The sequence below is a fragment of the Cebus imitator genome, unplaced genomic scaffold (genome assembly GCF_001604975.1).
Source record: "Cebus imitator isolate Cc_AM_T3 unplaced genomic scaffold, Cebus_imitator-1.0 Scaffold213, whole genome shotgun sequence".
In the NCBI taxonomy this organism is placed as follows: Eukaryota; Metazoa; Chordata; class Mammalia; order Primates; family Cebidae; genus Cebus; species Cebus imitator.
In genome coordinates, this window is record NW_016107528.1 from 1,814,610 (window position 1) to 1,837,782 (window position 23,173).

The window sequence follows — 23,173 nt, forward strand, 5'->3', positions numbered from 1 at the left end:
TCTTAAAAAAAAAAAAAAAAAGAAAAGCAACATAAATATTTTTTCACCAGTGTTAAAAGTTGAGATGTCAAAGCAAAAATTAGAATTTTCGAAAGGTATTATCCTCCACTATGAGCTCAACAGCTTCTCAGTGCTTAGACTTTTCTAATCAGATTGGTGACAACAGATGTGATTCTTTTCATGTTGTATAGTGAAATATGTGAACATTTGAAAGATATGTGTAACTTAGAGAATCAATATTTTCCAAATGATCAGTGCATGCTAATAACAAAATCATTCATAGATAAAAGATCCATTCAAAGTGTAAAACACACCATTTAGATTTTTGGTTTGTTTTTGAGACGGAGTCTTGCTCTGTTGCCGGGCTGGAGTGCAGTGGCACAATCTCAGCTCACTGCAACCTGTGCCTCCCGGGTTCAAGTTATTCCCCTGCCTCAGCCTCCCGAGTAGCTGGGATTACAGGTGCACACCACCACGCCCGGCTAATTTTTTGTATTTTAGTAGAGACAGAGTTTTACCATGTTGGCCAGATGGTCTCAGTCTCTTGACCTCATGATCCACCTACGTGCCAACACCCCCAGCTAATTTTTGTATCTTTAGTGGATATGGGGTTTCACCATGTTGGCCAAGCTAGTCTCAATCTCTTAACCCGGTGATCCACCCACCTTGGCCTTCCAAAGTGCTGGGATTACAGGCATGAGCCATCGTGGCTTGCCCACCATTTGGATTTTTAATGTGCCAGTAGGAAAAGTTTGTTTATATGGTTTCAGATTTCATGTTACAGCTGGGTTTAAGAAACTCTTTTTTGAGCTTTGGTATAGTACCAAAGAATATTCATCATTCTTTGAAAAGGTGACCAGGCTCACACCTGTAATTCCAACACTTTGGGAAGCCGAGGTGGGCAGATCACTTGAAGTCAGGAGTTCAAGATTCCTTCCTGACCAACGTGATGAAACCCTGTTCTCTACTAAGAATATAAAAATTGGCCAGGGATGGTGGCAGGCACCTGTAATTCCAGCTACTTGGGAGGCTGAGGCAGGGAGAAATTGCTTGAACCCTGGAGGCAGAGGTTGCAGGGAGGCCAAGGTTGCACTCAGTCGAGATAACGCCACTGCACTCCAGCCTGGGTGACAGAGTGAGACTTCTCCTCAAAAAAAAAAAAAAAAAAAAAAGGCTGTTAAAATAGTTTTTTCTTTTACAGATACGTATCTGTGTGAGGCCAAACTTTCTTTCATATATTTTAATCAGAACATCAAATCACAGTAAATTGAATGAATAAACAGCTATGAGAATCCAGCTGTCTTCTATATTAAGCTAAACATCAAAGAAATTTGCAAAAAGATAGATGGTAAATTCATATGAGAGAGAGACTTCTAGTGGTGGAAATGCATATTAAGACTCACTTTCTAATTTTGAAGAACAAATGATTGAATGGAAAAATGGTAGAAATAGTGACCACAAGGGAAATTTGGGGTTTAAGATCTGAAGTTGTTAAGGTACATAAATACATTGAAAAGTACATTTAAAGCAAAAACATTTTATAGTAAAACCTGATGCCCAACAATAGTTGTTGGCTCTATGTTGAAACACCTTTAAATTAGCTATTAATTTTTTTTAAACTTAAAACAGTAATCAGTTATTAGCTCACGAATCTGCAGATTGGTCAAGGGTTAGTAGGGGTGGCTTATCTCTGTTCCCCATACATGTGCTGAAGCTGGACTACCCAAGACTGTGTCTTCACTCACAAGCATTATTGCTTCAGCTGGGATACTAGAACACTTGGGGGGCTGTTGGCATCTCTTCCTAGTGTGAAGGCTGAGTCACAACAAGAATTGTTTCAGAGGTCGCAACATGCAAGCTCTTCTCAAACCTCCACTTGCATCGTGTTTGGTAATGCCTTATTGCCCAAAGCTGGTTATTACATGCTCAGTCCCAGAATTGATGTGATAGGGAACTACACAATCACATAAATACTGGGTGACATGATACATGGGGGCTATCAAAGTGAAAGTTTACTGCAAATATAAACAGAACAGAACTGTGTCTTCCTTCTCCACACACCACCCCCAAAACCCACTTTGGGCATATATGCTAGACAAAGTTACCCCCTCATTCTTTTTTAACAACTGTTACATAGCCTTTCATTAGCTGGATAAATCATGGTTTATTTAATGAATGATACACTAATGAACATTTATAATCCTTTTAATCTTTTGTTACTAAAAACAATGCTTCAAAAGTATTTTTATACATACATCATCTTGTACATCTGTGTGCCTGTATCTGTGAACATATCCATAGGCTGGATACCTAGCAGGTCAAAATGACGTGTCTATATGACTGGCTTTTTTGTTTTTACTTTTTTGTAACTGCTTTTTTTAAAAAAATGGCTTTATTGATATATAATTAATCTATACAATCCTGTTTAGATTGTAGAATTCAGTGTTTTCCAGTATATTCACGGGGTTGTGTAGCCATTATTACAGTCAGTTTTTAAACATCTTTATTACCCCAACAAGAAATTCCAGACCTATTAGCAGTATTAAAGCAAAATAGGTAGGAGGCCATTAGCCTGGGATTGCTTCTACACCTGGAACTGAAACCAAGCTTTAGCCAATCACAAACAGCCCACCTGCTTTAGCCAATCACAAACAGCCAGCCTATCTGTTGTATAACTAGGGACTTATAACATCATGCCCAAATAAGGCAAACACCTGCTGTAGCCAGTCAGCCGATTGCTTTGCGTTGCTTTGCTTTGCTTTGTGTTTGGCCTGTAAAAGCTGACTATTCAAGGTGCTAGATCAGAGATCTCTGAACTTCTTGTCGTTTTGAGTACCACTTGGTTCATGAATTATTTTTTGCCCAAATAAACTCTGTTCAATTTATTTTGTCTGAAGTTTTTCCTTTAACAATAGTCTCTCCCAACCCTAAGGAACCACTAATCTGTTTTCTCTATATATATCACTTGCCTATACTGGACATTTCATATAAATGGTATCATTTAATAGGTGATCTTTTATGACTGGCTTCTTTTGCTTAGTACCATATTTTCAAGGTTCATCCATGCTATAGCATGTGTTAGTACTCCATTTTTAATTGCAGAACAATATTGTATGGATATACCACATTTTGTCTGTTTGTCAGTTGATGGACATTTGAGCTGCTTCTACTTTTTGGCTATTATGAAGAATGCTACTATGAACATTTGTGTACAGGTTTTTATGTGGACGTAAGTTCTCATTTCTCTGGAGTTTATACCTAGGAATGGAATTGCTGGGTAATATAGATAATTTGTGTAACATTTTGAGGAACTGCTATACTGTTTTCCAAAGCAGCTGCACATTTTACATTCTTGCCAGCACTATATGAGAATTCTAATTGCTTTGTGGTCTTACCAACATTTATTACCTTTAACTATTTTATTAGGGATCCAAAAAACCTGGAATTTCCACTGGTAATTGATGGAACGACCAAGTTCTAGGAAAATTAGTATAGTGAGAGTGTTACATATTACCCTCACCATAGGAGAGTTTTTGTCGGCTTCCACTAATTTGTTTTCGTTGAGGAAGAGGCAGAGTGTACCCTGGGAGACATTCTGTGGCAGTGTTTGTAAATTACCAGTTATGGAAGATTAATAAAGCCTTAAATAGATGCCAGGAAGTTGGATGTTTAATTTTTACTACTAGACACAGCATTCTGCTTGCTTATGATGTATACTTTTTATGCTTTTTGTTTTGGTTACATAAGATGTTTCAAAGAACTCACATGTTTATAGAATAATTTATAAAATTATCACATGGTTATCTCTGTCAACCAGATATTTATCATCATTTATGGGGATGATCGAGATTTTAAAAGTTTACTTGAGATGACTATGTCAGACAAAATCATTTAGCCTTTATTCCATAATGTTTTAAATATGGCATTTTTTTCAGAATATAATCTGCCACATAACTGTCTCATATGACCTTCTTTGGATAATAGTTTCTTAATTAAGAAATAAGAAACATACCTAATAAAAGAAAAATGTTGTGAAGTTTCAGAGTGGCAGAATCACACCACCCCGAAGAGCCCCTTCACCAGATGGCTTCTCACCGTACAGCCCTGAGGAGACAAATCGCCGTGTTAACAAAGTGATGCGGGCCAGATTGTACTTACTGCAGCAGATAGGGCCCAACTCTTTCCTGATTGGAGGAGACAGCCCAGACAATAAATACCGGGTGTTTATTGGACCTCAGGTAGGATTCATCTCTATTTTGTATGTCGTTATTAGTAGTATATGGTACTATTTCAAATTTATATAATATTCTTAAATTTAGATGAATTCCCTTTAGTAAAGAAAAGTAAACTTAAAATGTATTTTAGACTAATGTTTTTCTTTAATATGTTTATGAGGTTTTGACTGTCTTAATATACTATAGAATTGAAATTTGATCTGTTTAATAAGTTCAATGAAAATGAAAGATTAAATCATGGAGAAGATAGCTGTAGATTTTTCTTACATACAAAGATAATGAAGAATATGAATTAGTATAAACTTTTAAAAGTTGGAAATACTGTAAAAGTGATAAATTTAGAAGTTCTAATGAAGCACAGACTTATTAACCTGTTGGTTTTTTTTTTAACTCTTCAGAACTGCAGCTGTGGGCGTGGAACATTCTGTATTCATCTGCTATTTGTGATGCTCCGGGTGTTTCAGCTAGAACCTTCAGACCCAATGTTATGGAGAAAAACTTTGAAGAATTTTGAGGTAGTTTTTAATAAATGCTTAGAGTAAAATTGTCAGCATATCCTTACGATATATTCTTAAAATTTCTCCTTCAGCATTAAATTTAGGCAGTGACCATTTTAAAGATGTGAAGGTATGTAAAAATTAGTTGATGCTTATAAATAGTTCTCATATGAGATATTTACTAAACTTTTTCTTCTAGATTGAAAAAAAAAAATCAATAAAACTAACCTGCTGTAAAAATGTTGTCCTTAGTGAATTATAATATGTTCTTATTTTTGAAGCTCTTTATGAAAAAAATATACAAATAAAAGATAAATAATTCAGCCTCTAGAACTTTTCATATGTATGACTATTGCACAAATATCATTGTTACTGTCTTTTTCCAATGTTAGGTTGAGAGTTTGTTCCAGAAATATCACAGTAGGCGTAGCTCAAGGATCAAAGCTCCATCTCGTAACACCATCCAGAAGTTTGTTTCACGCATGTCAAATTCTCATACATTGTCATCATCTAGTACTTCTACATCTAGTTCAGAAAACAGGTTAGTACTTTCAAAGGATTTCAAACCATTAATCCAGTGTTACTTTTAAGTTTAGTGGTAATTTTTTATATCTACTTGTTAAGTTGCTCTAAAATGATTTAATTATTGAATCTTGGCTTTCAAGTTAAAGTCAAAGGTGAAGATATTAAAAGTTCTCTGGGCATGGTGGCTCATGCCTATTGTCCCAGCACCTTGGGAGACTGAGGCAGAAAGATCGATTGAGCCCAGGAGCTGAAGACCAGCCTGGGCAACATAAGGATATCCCATCTCTACAGAATTAAAATAATTAGCTGGGTGTGGTGACACCTGTAGTCCCAGCTACTCGAGAGGCCAAGACAGGAGAATCACTTGAGCCCAGGAGTTCAGGGCCCCAGTGAGCTGTGATCACACCACTGTACTCCAGCCTGGATGACAGAGCAAGACCCTGTCTCTTAAAAACTGTGTGTGTGTGTGTATTTTGTTAAAGGTCATGTGAGAGTGTGTGCATGTATATAGACATTTTGTGCTAAAAACTACAGTATTAATGTGAATCTTCTTTCTATATATTCCTTTATTGGTTTTAGCATAAAAATTAGATTTTTAAAAATTACTTCATAAAGGAGTACTGCTCCTCTTACCAGGGCACTTCCTGTATTATTCCCCAAGTGCCCATTTTGAGAAGCACTGGTCAAAGTGGTTAAATCCTGTCGTCTTCCTATCAATCTGTTAAGTATTGTAACTACCTCAAAATTCAAAATGGAAGAGTGATGGGGTTGTAACAAGGGTCCATTGAAGGGAAGAGAGGTTTTCTTCATCTGTGGAAAAAGTAAATGTGTGAATTTTCTTAATTTTGATTAAATAAATTAATTTTAGAATCAGAGTTTTATGAGTTTCGGGACATTGAAGATTTTCTAGTTTACATAGTTCAGTGACACAATGATAAGTGAAGCCAAGAGATTATGCAGCTTATTTGAAGAAAGACATTAACTTAGGTATCTTTTTCTTACCTCTTAGCTCTTCTAAATAAAATGAAAAAAATGAGCCTTATTTCTCCAGCCTCCTGACCCAAACTTATTCTAGAGCTGTTCTCCTTTTTTTTTTTTTAATTTTTTTTTATTTTAAGAAACAGGACCTTGCTCTGTCGCCCAGGCTGGAGTATAGTGGTGTGATCATAGCTCACTGTAACCTTGAACTCCTGGGTGTAAGCGATCCTGCTTCAACCTCCCAAGAACCAAGACTGCAGGCACCACCACACCCACCAAATTTGTTTTATTTTTTGTAGAGGCAGAGTCTTGCTGTGTTGCCCAGACTGGTCTGGATCTCCTAGCCCCAAGCATTCCTCCCACCTCAGCCTCCAAAAGTGCTGGGATTACAAGTGTGAGCCACCACACCCAGCCCCTTTTTCCTTTTGAGTGACAATTCTGTAACTTTTTATTGTGGAGAAAAATAACAAGTGTTTAAAACTCAGTAGCCAAAGTTAAAAAGTTTCTCTCTGAGGTTTAAAAAAAATTTTATTTTGATTTGCATGTCCCTGGGGGAACCACAAAAGTTGTCTTGATTACTGAGATTGTACTATATAGTTAGGTAGATTTTTGTTTCATTATAACCACATATTTTTATATCTATAATCAGTAAAAAGAAAATACAGAGGAAATTTATCTGGAGAACTGATTACATACAATTTTAAATGGTATGCCAGAAATAATAATAAAACAATTAGGGTAAACAAATTGAAAATGGAAGGCAGAGAATATTCACCAAAAAAGAAGTTTAAGGGCTAACAAACATGAAAACTGTTCAGTCAACCTATTAACCAAAGGCTTGTTTTTAAAAAAAGATACCAATTTTTATTTACCAAAATAATGGAGACTTTTTAAATGATGTAACTCAGTTATTGTAAGAATGTGCTTGATTGTATATAAAGCAGTATAGCCTTTTGAAGAAAAAAGTAATATGCCTTTTAAAAATATTTACATTTATTGATCCAGTAAATGTTCTTCTTAAGTTTAATTTGAGAAATGCACAAGCCTTACATATGTAACTTTCTTATAGTATTGTGGTGAAAAATTAGAAACAATTTAAGTATCCAACAGCAAGTGAATGATTAAATTAGAGTATGTCCATGTTATGAATGTCATCTGGGCATTAAAATTATGTTTTTGGAGAACATTGAATAGTCTGGGAAGATGTTGATAAGTGAAACCAAATCTAGGTCATAATATATTATGCAGGAACCCAGTTTTACATAGAAAAGGTATTACAGGTATGTAAAAATTGGAAAGAATAAAAACTTTAATGTTATTAATAGGAGGTGTTATTATAGGTAACTTTTTTAAAACTTTTGTGGGCCATTGGGTCTCTGTTGAAACTACTCAGCTCTGCCCTTATAGCCTGAAAATAGCCATAGACAATATATAAATGAATAGATATGGCTGTGTTCCAGTAAAACTGTATTTACACAAGCAGTCCACAAGCTGATTTGTTTTCCTTATGTTACTCCCTGCTCTATACTCATGTGATTTTACTTCAGAAAAAAAAAGAAACTGTGCTAAAAAAAAAAATGCCTGAGACTGGGCACGGTGGCTCATGCCTGTAATTTCAGCACTTTGGGAGGCCAGACCGGGTGGATCACCTGAGATCAGGAGTTCCAGACCAGCCTGGCCAACATGGTGAAACACAGTCTTTACTAAAAATACAAAAATTAGCTGGGTGTGGTGGCATGTACCTGTCATCCTAGATACCCAGGAGGCTGAGGCAGGAGAATTGCTGGAACTGAGGAGGCAGAGGCTGCAGTGAGCTGAGGTCGCGCTACTGCACTCCAGCCTGGGCGACAGAGCAAAAAAAAAAAAAATCTGAAATGTCAAAAAAAAAAAGAATAAAGATGTTTGTAGTGGTTTCTTAAAGTGTAAAAATATGGAAATAGCTCAGATGTCCAACATTAATGGATACTTAAAACAGGATCTATCTGGTCAGTAGAAAATTATGACGACATTAAAAATTATGTGGTGGAAGCAACACAAGTGTCCATTAGCAGGTGAATGGGTAAACAAAGTGGTATATACACATGGTGAAATATTACTCAGCTTTACAAAGAAAGTAAATATGATACAGTGTGGATGAACCATTAGGACATTATGCTAAGCAAAATAAGCCAGTTACAAAAAGAAAAATAATAAGTTGCACTTATAATTTGACTAAATTCTGAAACTTTATTTTCCTTTTATGAATAAGTTAACTTTGGTGTAATTATTGGAAGAGTTAGTCGACCTTGGATTATTTTTGCCATGAATATTTGTATTATAGATTGTTGTTTATATCATTTCTGTAATGCTTCTGTTAATTTTTGTTACTACTGCATGCATATTCTGACAGTTTTTCCCCATCCTAAGTAGCTCCATAATTAGGAAAAGAGGTGAGGCAGGTACATCAGGAGGGAGAGGCTAGTAAATGTGCCTTCATCTCAGGAATCATGCATTATGACTTTGCTGACTTGCTTGATTAGCTTTTTGGAAAGCTTTTTGTGCATTTGGGGAACTGTTATTTTGCTGCCAGTTACTCAGATCTGTTTTTCAGGGAAAAGTAATTGTAGTTTTTGCCATTACTTCTAATGGAAAAATTAGGGGCAAGCCTAGCTTAACGGACTCTGGAATTTATAGACGTTGTAAGTTATGGCATATTCTTGTTGGATAAAAGTATAATGATAGATCTGCCACAAACTGATATCATGATTTGAGGAAACATATTTAACATCCCAGAGCCTTGTCTTTATATTGTAATGGAAATACAGTTATTGATTTTAACAGCCATTTCTCAAATCATGAAGATTTAAACAAAAACATTTGTGAAATAGAAAACTGAAGCCCTCTTTTTCTAGCCTGGCTGCACACAAAATAACTATTGTTAACTATTTAATACAACTTTTAAAAATTATATAAATCAAGGAATGAAACTCTTCTTTGTACAGTCCATACTTTGGCAGACAAACACATGCACACAAATTACCCCATCCGTTTTTCTCGCAACTTTCTTACTGTTTTTAAACAAATACAAAGTCATGCCATATGTTCTGGTGTGCAGTTTTGTTTTATTTTTAGTTTATATATCTAGCATATTTTTCCAAGTCATTACCAAATCACATACTTTTTTCTTTTCATGGCTGTATAAGATTTTTGATACACCATAATTTATTTAGCCATTGCCTTAATTAATATACATTAAGTACACTTGCAATTTTGGTTTACATACTTAAAATACATAAGGATAGCATCCTAGAAAATAGGATTTTAAGGTCATGAATATATACATGTAGTATTTTAAGAAATGCTAACAGGTGCTTGGGTTTGCCATAATTTGTTAAACCTCTTTTTGCTATTCATTTGGTTGTTTTGATTTTTTTCATTATTCTAAATAGTACTGCGATGGACATTTTCATACGTACATCTCTCTGTATTTCTGTTTTCTTATGATACATTCCTGGAAGTCTAGGTGAAAGATTGTGTACAAAATGTAACATGTTTCTAGATTCATTTCTAGGAAAGTTGGACCAGTTCATACTGCCACCAGAAATTTCTGAAATAGGCATTTAAATTTAGGATGTGGAATAGATGAGTCGAAGGTCCTCCAGTACTTAATTTTGAAATTGGTACCATGTAGTATATTTTTGTACATAATCAAACCTATTTGTTTATTTAAAAGGTAGAATAGCAGAATTTGGGGGATACAAATGTTCTAAGATTGCAGTCTGTGTATTGAATTGTTTTCATAACAAAGAAAGTAACTCACACCTACAATCTATAAATACTTGTGTGTTGATCTGATTTTAAATTAGTGTATATTAATAGCATAAATATCTCTTAGTTATATAAGATGCTCTTAAACAAGAATTTCTAATTATTTATATTCTAAACAAGTAGAGAGTGTTTTTAGCATATTCTGCTTTATATTCTTTTATGCCTAATACTTTTTCTTCCCCTTTTCTGTAGCATAAAGGATGAAGAGGAACAGATGTGTCCTATTTGTTTATTGGGCATGCTCGATGAAGAAAGTCTTACAGTGTGTGAAGACGGCTGCAGGAACAAGCTGCACCATCACTGCATGTCAATTTGTATGTGGCTCTTTTGCTTCCTGTGTTTACTCAACACAGTTGCTCTCTGAGCTAACTGTGTTATTTAAGATTGTAACATTGCTTGAGGGGAGATTGGTGAGAGAATTTTTAAAAAGTATATCTAAGTATGTGAAAAGTTTTCCACAGATGGGAATGTAGGATCTTTAGGAGATGGGCTGTGTGAGCAAAGACATGCAGTAAAGTATGATATCTGTGATAATGGGAGAAGTACACAGAATTAGAAACAGTTTCAATCTGGAAGGTATACATGAAGGGAAGGAGATGAAAGAAGACCTGGGCAGGCATTACAGAAAGGCTAGCATCACAGTAAGGTTTGGAAGGACGTTACCTGGCAATCAAATAGGGGAGAACGTTTTGAAAAATAGTAAACAGAGTGTGTTATCAGAACAAATAAAATAACATTTGCATATCAAAATGATTTAACCTGCTGTGTTTACTTGCTTTCAGATAAATAATCAGATTATTTTTGAGGTTCCTTCTATATAAATCCTATCGTAATTATTATAAATAATTATGACATATGAATAATGTTAAGCATTTATGTTTTTTGTAAGATTTTGTTTATGTAATTTTTCAGGGGCAGAAGAGTGTAGAAGAAATAGAGAACCTTTAATATGTCCCCTTTGTAGATCTAAGTGGAGATCTCATGATTTCTACAGGTAATAATTTTGAAATAATGAGATGTGTTTAATTTTTTTTAAATTCTCGAAGTGTGGTTTAAGTCTGTTAATTTTTTTAAAGCAAGTTTTGTTATTTTTCATTTTAGCCATGAGTTGTCAAGTCCTGTGGATTCCCCATCTTCCCTCAGAGCTGCACAGCAGCAAACTATACAGCAGCAGCCTTTGGCTGGATCACAGAGAAGGAATCAAGAGAGCAATTTTAACCTTACTCATTATGGAACTCAGCAAATCCCTCCTGCTTACAAAGATTTAGCTGAGCCATGGATTCAGGTAAGTAGTTATTTTTCGTTTCTCAAAGAAATATTTGTAGATCAGTTAATGTGTTTGTCCCCTTCCCTCAGTTGTTTATAATTTAATACTTTTGCTTGCTCCTGTCATGACCCCTATTCCGTTGGAAATTTTAATGTTACTTTTAATATTAATACTATACTGGTTATTGTACAGCTTCAACTTCAAAACGTCTTTATGGTTTCACTTCACTTATCTAGAAACATCTCTTCCTGAACTAACAGACATACAGGGTTATTCAAGGATAGAAGAATAGAAACCAGAACCCTTCAATGCTAACTTTTCCCAATGTTTAATCCCCATTCCTGCCAAGAATTTTTATATTTATTTGCTACCATTTAAAATCAATTACTCCTTTCCATATCATAATGTTATAAATAATTGCTGAGCAGATGAATAAGACAAAAAGTGGTGTTTACCTTGAGTTTATCATTTTTATTTGTGAGAATAGTTTCCGTTCCTTTACCATCTCTTTTGACTGGTCCTCAGTAAGTAGGGCTTTTTTGTCAGCTGGTTTGTAATGATATTCTTGGTTGTGGAATGCTCAGTCTATTATTTTTTAAATGTGGGATCTAAAACCAGACAGGTCTCTCTAGTAGACAATAATGAAGTAACATAATTATTTTCAATAATCTGTTAAATTCCATTGAATACAAATAAATTTGAGAACAGATGCATTAACACATTGAGCTTATATATCGTTAGGATTTGTTTCCTTTTTCTTTTGTGACCAGTACAGTCCTGCAGCTTTGGAATTCTCTTAGCATATTAGCAACCCATTTATGAATCTAATAAAATCTGCAAAAATATTAAACACATATTCTTGTATCTAGTTCATTAATGAAATTTAGTGAACTGTTAATAGGCCCTCACCTGCCCATTTATGACCCATCAAAAAGAACTCTGAAGTTGATTCTGAGCTATTAGATGCCATTCTTTCAAGGATATGGTCTAGTTTGTTTTGCGTAAGCTTTAGATTGGACTAGGCTCTATGTTCTTAGCTTTTTATTAAGCATATTAGGTAAGACAGAATTAAAACCCAGGTAGTGGTACACTACTCAACAGTACCAGAAACTCACTATATTCTAGTTGGTTCATTCTCCCATAATATCCCTTTATAACAAAACACATGTAAATAAGTATGTCATGATCTGTTTTTCCAAAAATTGTGTTTGTTCACTTTTAATATTTAGACATTTTTCACATGATAAATTATCTTGTGTATTAAGCTTACTTTTAGCTTTGGCCCATAATGTCAAGACCATTCACCCTTTCCTTATTGTAGGGATTCTGTGGCATGTTGTTGACAACTGTAACAGTATATACCACAATTCTAGGTCTACCATTATACTTTGCTTACTCTAACACAAGCATTTTTTTCTTCAGTTGTTTGATTGTTCACATCATTCATTACAGTCCTACCTGTTTTGTCTAGCTTTTTAAACCTTTTTGTACAGACAAAAACCAATTAAATGCTTTTTGCTTATTGCTGTTGTCTGTAAGGGAAATACTCTGTATCTCTTGAAACCTTCTCCCGATACCTTTCTTGATTTTTTTTTTCTTAATCTTGCTCCAATTTTTCTCTTTAAATACTTTAATATGAATATGGAGTTGAGATTTTCACAGTTTTTTGGGGTTTTGGTAAGCATGGGGGATAATATAGGCACAGAATGTATGTATAACCATCTAATGACTTGATGGAATTTTTTATTAATTTTACCTGAACTAATAAGTATTAAAGACTTTGGATAATTACCAGTTAAACTTGAGTATAAAATTCTTCCTTATGATGTTTAAGTGGCTGGACATATTTGAAATTGTGTAGTATGGTAAAGATTTAAGAAATGTCCAGTTTTTATGTAGTAATCCAAAATGATGCTTAACTCAAAACTGCATGCATAAGCTTTTCTTTACATTGAATTCACTGTGTGTGTTTGATACAGGTGTTTGGAATGGAACTCGTTGGCTGCTTATTTTCTAGAAACTGGAATGTGAGAGAGATGGCCCTCAGGCGTCTTTCCCATGATGTCAGTGGGGCCCTGCTGTTGGCAAATGGGGAGAGCACTGGAAACTCTGGGGGCAGCAGTGGAAGCAGCCCGAGCGGGGGAGCCACCAGTGGGTCTTCCCAGACCAGTATCTCAGGAGATGTGGTGGAGGCATGCTGCAGCGTTCTGTCAATGGTCTGTGCCGACCCTGTCTACAAAGTGTACGTTGCTGCTTTAGTAAGTAGCTTTACTCCATAATCATATCATTATGGGTTTGGGGTTTTTTGATGGTTAGTAGATAGTGTTTTTAAGATACAGTAAAGCTACTTTACCTACTTTTGGGAAATCCAGATTTTATTTTTGTTCCATAATCCCAGGAAATTACAGTTTTTCTTTTATTCTTTTTATTTGAATGTTGCTGATTTCATTATATTCAGGGTTTCCAGTGTACTGTTTCGCTTTTTTAGTTTTAATGTTTTAAAGACTTTGAAGGGGTATCCGAGGGAGAGAATACAGTCATGGTTTCTTACTTTCTGTTTCTGGTTGGACCAGTAAAGCTCCTTCCTCATCCTCCTTTTCCGCTTATCACTAGAAACAGAAACAAAACCATGACTTCAGGCTGCTAAAAGCCTAAAACAAAGCAGAACAACAACAAATAAAGCGAGTTGGACCAGCTTGCTGATTTGTAAAGACTGTTTTAATGTCTTGCTGTTCATATCTTTACAGTTTTCTGAGCAGATACCTTGTATATGACCAAATTAAAAATGCTTTTGGGGATGGCAAAGTCATCAACGTTATTCTGATTGTTAAAAAAAAATTATCAAATATTCAGGAAGATTTGTTTTTAATAAACATTTTGCTTGATTTTTAATAAACATTGTTGTGTAGAGATTCAAAACCTTTTCTTTGAAAAGGGTTCTGTGAGTTGCTTTTCCAGTTTAACCTGTTAAAAGTTCTTTCATGGTTGGGCTAGAGTGACAAGGAGGTAATTTAGGAGACTAATTGGACTTTTCTCCTTTCTGAGTGTATGTCTCTTTAGAATAGGGCTTCTCAACCTCAGTACTATTAACATTTGTTAGATAATTACGTGTTGAAGGGTCGGGGGAGAGCCAGGGACGTTGTCCTATGTGTACTGTGGCAGCATCCCTGGCCACTACCCATTAGATCACCAAGAGCAAACCCACCCCCACACATTTATGCCCCAGTCATGACAGCCAAGAATGCCTCCAGGCATTGCCAGATATGTCCAGGGGTCCAGACTGCCCCCAATTCAGAACCACTACTTTAAAATAATTCTTATCTAGTCTGTTTTTAAAAGTCATTAGTCTGTAAGTTTCCTCCCTCAGTCTTTTTCTAATCCATCCTCTAACAGTTGGGCCTAATGAATCTTCTTGAGAGAGAATACAGTATGACAGTTATGAACATGGGTTTGGAGTCACAATTGAGTGATCTCATAATTTATCATTTCAACTACAATGCTTGCATAATGTGCAGGTTAAAGTGGGACTAGCCTAGGCAATCCGAACACATGATCAAGATTGTAGAGACAGACCTTGATTCAAATTATGATTCTCTTTTTTGCTAGCACAGTGACTTTACAAAGGTTACTTAACCTCTCTTAAATAAACTTCATTTTTCTCACCCATAAAATAAGGAAAATACCTCTTAGATTTGAAATGAGATTATGTAGAGACTTTGAACCATATGCCTTTCGCATTGCAAGAACATTGAATATTATGTAATAGTTATTATTTCTTAAACACAAGTTTGATTATCCCTCAACTCCTTTAAAAACCGTTAGAGGTTTCTGTTTCTTCAGCTGCATTCCTAAAGCATATTCTGTGGAAGTTTGGCAGGGTTTGAAAAGTTCCCTGAAGAAAGAATCCTGTGTTCACTTAAGATTGGTAAACACTGGGTGACACAGGATAACTAGGTCTGTTGACTGAAAGGCTTCTAGCATCCTTCAGTAAGCTAGTGTACATTGTGAACCTAAAAGATCAAAAGGTAAAATGCATTGTTTCCCAGAGTTATTTTCATGTAGTGTCTGGAGGGACCAACATACTATAGAATAAAGAGCAATTGGCCCAACATTTTGCCTCTTACTATTTTCCAACACAAACCTTCAGGCATACTTGACTAAATATAATCCTTTTTTTGTCAGTTCCTTTTCTGCAAAGCCTTTGCCATGTTACTCTTTTTGTATACACCATAACTGCCTTACTATCATGGTTATTTCTTCTTAAGTTCAGACTGTTTCCCAACTAGCTTATGAGTTCCTAGAGTGCAAGGACCACATGAAAGATACCAGGCTCCATGGAGACACAAATGGCTCCTGCTGTTAAAGTTCACCCTTTCCCTTTCTTCTCACCTATATCTCCTTCCATTCTCTTTGTTTTTCCTCTCCCTAACTCTCCATATGTAATTTTTTTTTTCTGAACCATTTGAGAGTATTTTACAGGCATCATGACACTTTCTCCTCGAATACTTAAACATGTAAACATGTGTTTCTCAAAACCAAATACATTCTTCCATATATTTTTCTATATATAGTCAGCACAATGGAAAACTGTGATTAACATTAATCATAATACTGTTTTGTACTATAAAGGTTATACTCAAATTTCTCCAATTGCCCAACCAGTGCCCTTTATAACTAAACTGTAGACTTTATTCAGATTCCACCAGTTTTTCTGCTGTTGTCTTTTTTCTGTTCCAGGATCCAATCCAGGATCCCACATTGCATTTAGTAAGCATGTCCCCTTAATGTCTTCTCATCCATGACAGTTCCTCAGACTGTCCTAGTTTTTCATGACCTTAACAGATACTTTCGAAGTGTACTGGCCAGTTACTTTGCAGAATATCCCTCAATTTGGGTTTATCTGATGTTTTCTCATGATTAGGTGGAAGATACATATTTATCACAAGAATGCCACAGAGGTGGTAGGCCCTTCTTGGTGCCTCAGATCAGTGGGTACATATGTCCATGGCTTTTTATTATTGGTGATGCTGTCAGTTAAGGGAATGTCTACCAAGTTTCCCTGCTGTAAAGTTAGTATTCATAAATATCTTGTGAGAGATACTTTGAGATTATGCAGATATCCTATTTCACGTCAAAATTCTGTCCACTGATTTTAAAAGCATTTGTGGATCTTACCTACTGCATTTATTACTACACCATTAAAAATGGTGTTCTAATGGTGATTTTCTATTTTCCTCATTCCTTCTACATTAATTAATTGAAATTATGCTGTAAAGAAGAGCTTCTCTGTTTATGTACTATTCAATTTTTAATTTACATCAGCGTAGGCTTCTGGGTATTCATTTTGTTCTGTGGGTTGCAACCCAGTACTACCATCATTGTGTTGTTGCTCTAATTATTCCAGCCTTGACCATTGGAGCTCTTTCAGGTTGGCTCCTGTTCTCATTTTCTTTTTAAAAATAATTTTGTAACTTTTCATCTTGAAGTGAATTCAGACTTTTAAAAATTGCAGAGAAAAGAGTTCAGAAAATTCCTTCCTACCCCATTCATTTATTTAGTTAGTTGTTTGTATAATTACAGATGCATGGAATTCTTATTCTATGGGTTATAATTCATTCCTATCTTCACTTACTTTGTCCCTCAAATTGTCTCAAATTAGGCCATTATCTCTGGTGCCTTTTAAGTGTACATAAACTGACCTTCAGATTTTTTTCCTCAGAAAACATTGAGAGCCATGCTGGTATATACTCCTTGCCACAGTTTAGCAGAAAGAATCAAACTTCAGAGACTCCTCCGGCCAGTTGTAGACACCATCCTAGTCAAATGTGCAGATGCCAATAGGTAAGGTTTTGTTGATGAACCACTTCAAACCACCTTGTCTTAAAAGTGCCTTGCAGCAAGCCTCACACCTAGTGAATGTCTGATACATTTTATTAAATGAGTCTTTGAACATTGTATTTTAATCCAAGATTTAAAAATGAAAATGCAGCACTTAAAGCTCTTAAGGACTGGGGAAAAGAACTGCCAGCAAGTAGAAGCCAGGCAGACAAACTGCATGGATCTCCACATTATTGTATTGTGATTTATTCTCTTAAATAACATTCATAATCTCAAGTCCAGTTGATAAGAACGATAGTTGACATTTATATTCATAAGGTATAATCTCATTTTTGAGTACGGGTTACACAGGATAGGAACCAGTAAGATCATTACAGCTACATATGCCTTAATATCAGGATAAAAATTAACATACGCATCTCATTATTTTCAGTGTAATGGAATTTTATTCTAAATTATGACGGTTTTTGTCAAAAAATTTTTAGATTTTTTTTTATATTCCTGCAATATCCTTGAAAATTGTCAGGAATCAAGAATAACCCTAACTGGAAAGAAAAATATGAAGTAGAGAAGTGAGATACAGTGACAGTAAAAATGAGTGCAAGCCATGCTTTTTTTAGACCAATGGTTCTCTTTTATTTTTCCCTTCCATAAAATAGGAGGAAAAGATCACTTTTCATTTAATAATCACAGCTCCCATGAACAGTTGTTTGGTAGTTCCTGTTTTTTTTCTAACCCAGCAGATCTTGGCTAGCAAGAAGTACTGAATCTCCCTTATGTTGTCTCTTCCATTTCACCCATTTTGAGTTCTCTCAGTACCTTTCTCTTCCTCTTCAAGTCATAATGACTTAGTTTGCACGGGATCTCAAAAATTAGGTGCCTACATTTAGCTAATTTCTCATCTAATGAAGTCTGTCTTTTGCCTCTGTTTTCTCTATAGATTGAAAATGTTGGATGTTTTCTTTTCGCTTAGGGAAAACATTGTAATTATTTTTTTAAATGGGCAAATTATCAAGCAGTTTGCAAAGTGCATAGGAAAATGACAGTTTTCAATATTAGAATAGGTATTTTTCTGAGAATTCAGTGATCTCATGGTGTTTGTTGTGCTGCTCACTTTCTGAATTTCTAAAGTTTGGTTGTTTACCTGGTCACCTGAATGACTGAACATCAGAAATACTGTAGAGAGATTTTATAATATTCAGAACCTCATTCTGGCTATATAAGGGAATGTAGGATTTTTGGATGGAAAGATTTTGTTTTTAATTCAAGAGATTCTTAGTGAAAGTTCAGAAATCAAAATGTCAGGGTCCTTTTTCTTTTCTTTTTTAAACAAAATATGATAAGACTTTTATCTGATTTGGTATTTAAATCAATACTTAGATCCATTGTTGAAGATTCTGTGCTTAACATAGATGTATGTTAAATTTATGAAATTAGACCTAATGAATGAATATTACTATTTATGGTGACACTGTTAATGTGATTTCAGTGGTGGAAAAGTAAACACTTCTGAAAACATTATTTCTCCACTTTTTCACAAGGCACTGCATTACTCCTCTAATAGTGAGTAGTATTTTATCCAAGATCCAGGATTGATATTGTTTTTCTTTTGCTTTTAGCCGCACAAGTCAGCTGTCCATATCAACACTGTTGGAGTTGTGCAAAGGCCAAGCAGGAGAGTTGGCAGTTGGTAGAGAAATACTAAAAGCTGGTAATAACTTTTCACTTAAAATAAATAGAACTCATTTTATCATGTTCCTGAGGAGCTTTATCTAATCTCATAATCTCTCATGAAGCAGTTACAGGATTTTGAAGTAATTTTATAAATTGATTCATTTTGTTACAGTTAGATATGTGAATTAATCTGAGACAGAAATTCTTTAAAATAGTTTAGAATATTTTTGTTGGCTTTATACCATTTATGTCTTGTTTTAGATTTTAATATCACTATTTTTTAATCATTTATTTTTACTCTCCTTTTTGTAGGATCCATTGGTATTGGTGGTGTTGATTATGTCTTAAATTGTATTCTTGGAAACCAAACTGAATCAAACAACTGGCAAGAACTCCTTGGCCGCCTTTGTCTTATAGATAGACTGTTGTTGGAATTTCCTGCTGAATTTTATCCTCATATTGTCAGTACTGATGTTTCACAAGCTGAGCCTGTTGAAATCAGGTAATTTTTCTTCTGAAAATGTATTACTTGTATCTTCCTACCCTTCCTACATCCTCCTTAAGAATGACACATTTTAGATTTATGAAAGACTCAGAAACTACAGAGCATAAGTAGGTTGCTGATACCTTAATATTTGGTTGACATATGAAACCCTGAAGTCTAAGGTGTTTAATTTAAAATTTATAGATACTTTATGCTGAAACGGTTTTTGAAGTATACACCCTGTAAATTACTACCATTTTTTAAGTACTTTTCAGTAATCAGAACTTACATGGTAATGAATTTTTTTCTTTCAGGTATAAGAAGCTGCTGTCCCTCTTAACCTTTGCTTTACAGTCCATTGATAATTCCCACTCAATGGTTGGTAAACTTTCCAGAAGGATCTACTTGAGTGCTGCAAGAATGGTCACTGCAGTACCCCATGTGTTTTCAAAACTGTTAGAAATGCTGAGTGTTTCCAGTTCCACTCACTTCACCAGGATGCGTCGCCGTTTGATGGCTATTGCAGATGAGGTGGAAATTGCTGAAGCCATCCAGTTGGGCGTAGAAGACACTTTGGATAGTCAACAGGATGGCTTTTTGCAGGCATCTGTCCCCAACAACTATCCAGAAACCACAGAGAACAGTTCTCCTGAATGCACAATCCATTTAAACAAAACTGGAAAAGGATTATGTGCAACAAAATTGAGTGCCAGTTCAGAGAACATTTCTGACAGACTGGCCAGCATTTCAGTAGGACCTCCTAGTTCAACAACAACAGAGCAACCAAAGCCAATGGTTCAAACAAAAGGCAGACCCCACAGTCAGTGTTTGAACTCCTCTCCTTTATCTCATCATTCCCAATTAATGTTCCCAGCCTTGTCAACCCCTTCTTCTTCAGCCCCATCTGTACCAGCTGGCACTGCAACAGATGTCTGTAAGCATAGACTTCAGGGATTCGTTCCCTGCAAAATACCTTCTTCATCTCCTCAAACACAGCGCAAGTTTTCTCTACAATTCCAGAGAAACTGTCCTGAAAACAAAGACTCAGATAAACTTTCCCCAGTCTTTACTCAGTCAAGACCCTTGCCCTCCAGTAACATACACAGGCCAAAGCCATCTCGACCTATCCCAGGTAATACAAGTAAACAGGGAGATCCCTCAAAAAATAGCATGACACTTGATCTGAACAGTAGTTCCAAATGTGATGACAGCTTTGGCTGTAGCAGCAATAGTAGTAATGCTGTTATACCCAGTGACGAGACAGTGTTCACCCCAGTAGAGGAGAAATGCAGATTAGATGTCAATACAGAGCTCAACTCCAGTATTGAGGACCTTCTTGAAGCATCTATGCCTTCAAGTGATACAACAGTAACTTTTAAGTCAGAAGTTGCTGTCCTCTCTCCTGAAAAGGCTGAAAATGATGATACCTACAAAGATGATGTGAATCATAATCAAAAGTGCAAAGAAAAGATGGAAGCTGAAGAAGAAGAAGCTTTAGCAATTGCCATGGCAATGTCAGCGTCTCAGGATGCCCTCCCCATAGTTCCTCAGCTGCAGGTTGAAAATGGAGAAGATATCATCATTATTCAACAGGATGTAAGTATAGATTCTTTAAGAGGTTGGAAACCTTACTTGGGGCTGGGCAGTGACTCACACCTGTAATTCCAGCACTTTGGGAGGCTGAGGTGGAAGGATTGCTTGAGCACAGGAGTTTGAGACCAGCCTGGGTGACAAAGCAAGACCCCATATCTACAAAAAATTGCTTTAAAAATTAGCCAGGCATGATAGTGCACGCCTGTTGTCCCAGCTACTCAGGAGGCTGAGGTGGGCGGGTCACTTGAACTTGGGAATTTGAGGCTGCAGTGAGCTGTAATTACACCGCTGTACTCCAGCCTAAATGACAGAACAAGAAACTCTCAAAAAGAGAGTTTCCCTAGACCATGCTAAAATCTAATTCAGAAACGTTGCTTCTAACATGAGTTAATCATTGCAAGCAGGTTTTTCCACATAAAATTGTTAATTATACAACAATAGCATTTGTACTGTTTAGCAATATTTCTTGCCTATATAAAAGGCATTTCCGGTTAATTCTATAATGGTGATCATTTTTGCATTTGACATTGGTCACCAGTGCTTTCCATTCAGAGGTCACAATTATAGGTGGTTTGGGAGGCCAAACTGAACAAGAATAATATCTTGCCAGACTAATTTCACAAAATCTTACTCCTTTAACAGTAAAAAGATTGCTTTCATTTAATATGTAGACACCAGAGACTCTACCAGGACATACCAAAGCAAAACAACCATATAGAGAAGACACTGAATGGCTGAAAGGTCAGCAGATAGGCCTTGGAGCATTTTCTTCTTGTTATCAGGCTCAAGATGTGGGAACTGGAACTTTAATGGCCGTTAAACAGGTAAATATCTAGTGAGCATATAAATGAAATCATGAAAGGAAGCATGTTCAATAAAAACAAAAAATATGTCCACGTGTGTGTACTTTAGTTCTTTAAAGTTTGAGAAACTTGAATTTCAAAGTAGATGTTTCCAAAGTACCAGAAACATCATGAATTCTGTTATTAAAAGTTGAGGCCGGGCGCAGTGGCTCACGCCTCTCATGCCAGCACTTTGGGAGGCCGAAGGTGGTTGCATCATTTGAGGTCAGGAGTTCAGGACCAGTCTGGCCAACATGGTGAAACCCTGCCTCTACTAAAAATACAAAAATTGGCCAGGCATGGTGGTGGGCATCTGTAGTCACAGCTACTCAGAAGGCTGAGGCAGGAGAATCACTTGAACCTGAGAGGTAGAGGTTGCATTGGTCCAAGATTGCACCACTGTACTCTAGCCTCAGCAACAGAGCAAGACTCCGTCTCAAAAAAAATAAATAAAAGTTGAAGTATGATTATTGTAAGACTATAATATCAAGATGGCCTTACAAATGTTTTTTGGTTTTGCTTTTTGTAGGTATTAGAGGTGTGGTTTTCAGGTACTTCTTTCAGCTCTGTACTGGTGGAGTGCCATCTTGGGGTTTCATTGGTTTACTTTTTATAATGAGCATACTTATCCTACCTTTCATTTTTAAATCATGTTGATTCTTCCATATTTGAGCTTTTCTCATTTTTACTCTGAGACTACTGGAATATTGACTGTATCCCAGCATTTTTATCATTTTTCTGATGTTCACTGCTGCTTAAGCTAGATTCTTAATTTTTAAAAGAGTTTGACTTTTTTTTTTTTAAGTACGCTGCATCCATGAGCATAAATGCCATCTAATATATATACTAGTTTGCATTTGTTCATTTTAGATCAGATTGCTAGTGAAAATATGCAAAACTTTGAACATGTTTATTTGATACAGGTGACGTACATCAGAAATACATCTTCTGAGCAAGAAGAAGTGGTAGAAGCATTAAGAGAAGAGATAAGAATGATGAGCCATCTGAATCACCCAAACATTATTAGGATGTTGGGAGCCACGTGTGAGAAGAGCAATTACAATCTCTTCATCGAATGGATGGCAGGTATGTTAATGTTTTAAATTACAAATATTAGTACATGGATTTAACTTTCTCCAATTAAATTTAGGAAAAGCTGGTTTAGTTAACATTTATTTTTATCAAATAGTTTGGGTTGGTTTCTAAAGACAAATCACCCCTAATATATTTTATGAACCACAAATACTTTGTTTTGTCTTTCATTTAATATAAATGAAATATTAACTACCTCTACCTTTTAAATTTTTCCAGTGTGTTTTTAAATGATTGTGTAGCATTTTTTTTTAAATACCTGATATGTATAAGATCTGTATACTTCCAGGTGGCCATGATAAACTGGACAGATGAGGAAGTGTTTTAACATAATATAAAAA

At 35.6% G+C, this 23,173-nt stretch overlaps 1 protein-coding gene across 1 annotated transcript in view; it reads left to right on the forward strand.

The window, feature by feature from the left end:
• The window catches only part of MAP3K1 (mitogen-activated protein kinase kinase kinase 1), a 79,999-nt gene that overhangs the window by 47,473 nt on the left and 9,353 nt on the right, over nucleotides 1–23,173 (forward strand). Inside the window, exons 4-16 of the mRNA XM_017548689.2 lie at nucleotides 4,038–4,238; nucleotides 4,634–4,750; nucleotides 5,125–5,273; nucleotides 10,235–10,356; nucleotides 10,955–11,036; nucleotides 11,144–11,327; nucleotides 13,289–13,567; nucleotides 17,029–17,150; nucleotides 18,767–18,858; nucleotides 19,134–19,323; nucleotides 19,620–20,901; nucleotides 21,570–21,722; nucleotides 22,664–22,826. Coding sequence (XP_017404178.1) covers nucleotides 4,038–4,238; nucleotides 4,634–4,750; nucleotides 5,125–5,273; nucleotides 10,235–10,356; nucleotides 10,955–11,036; nucleotides 11,144–11,327; nucleotides 13,289–13,567; nucleotides 17,029–17,150; nucleotides 18,767–18,858; nucleotides 19,134–19,323; nucleotides 19,620–20,901; nucleotides 21,570–21,722; nucleotides 22,664–22,826 — 3,136 coding nt within the window. The remainder of the gene's footprint in view (nucleotides 1–4,037; nucleotides 4,239–4,633; nucleotides 4,751–5,124; nucleotides 5,274–10,234; nucleotides 10,357–10,954; nucleotides 11,037–11,143; nucleotides 11,328–13,288; nucleotides 13,568–17,028; nucleotides 17,151–18,766; nucleotides 18,859–19,133; nucleotides 19,324–19,619; nucleotides 20,902–21,569; nucleotides 21,723–22,663; nucleotides 22,827–23,173) is intronic.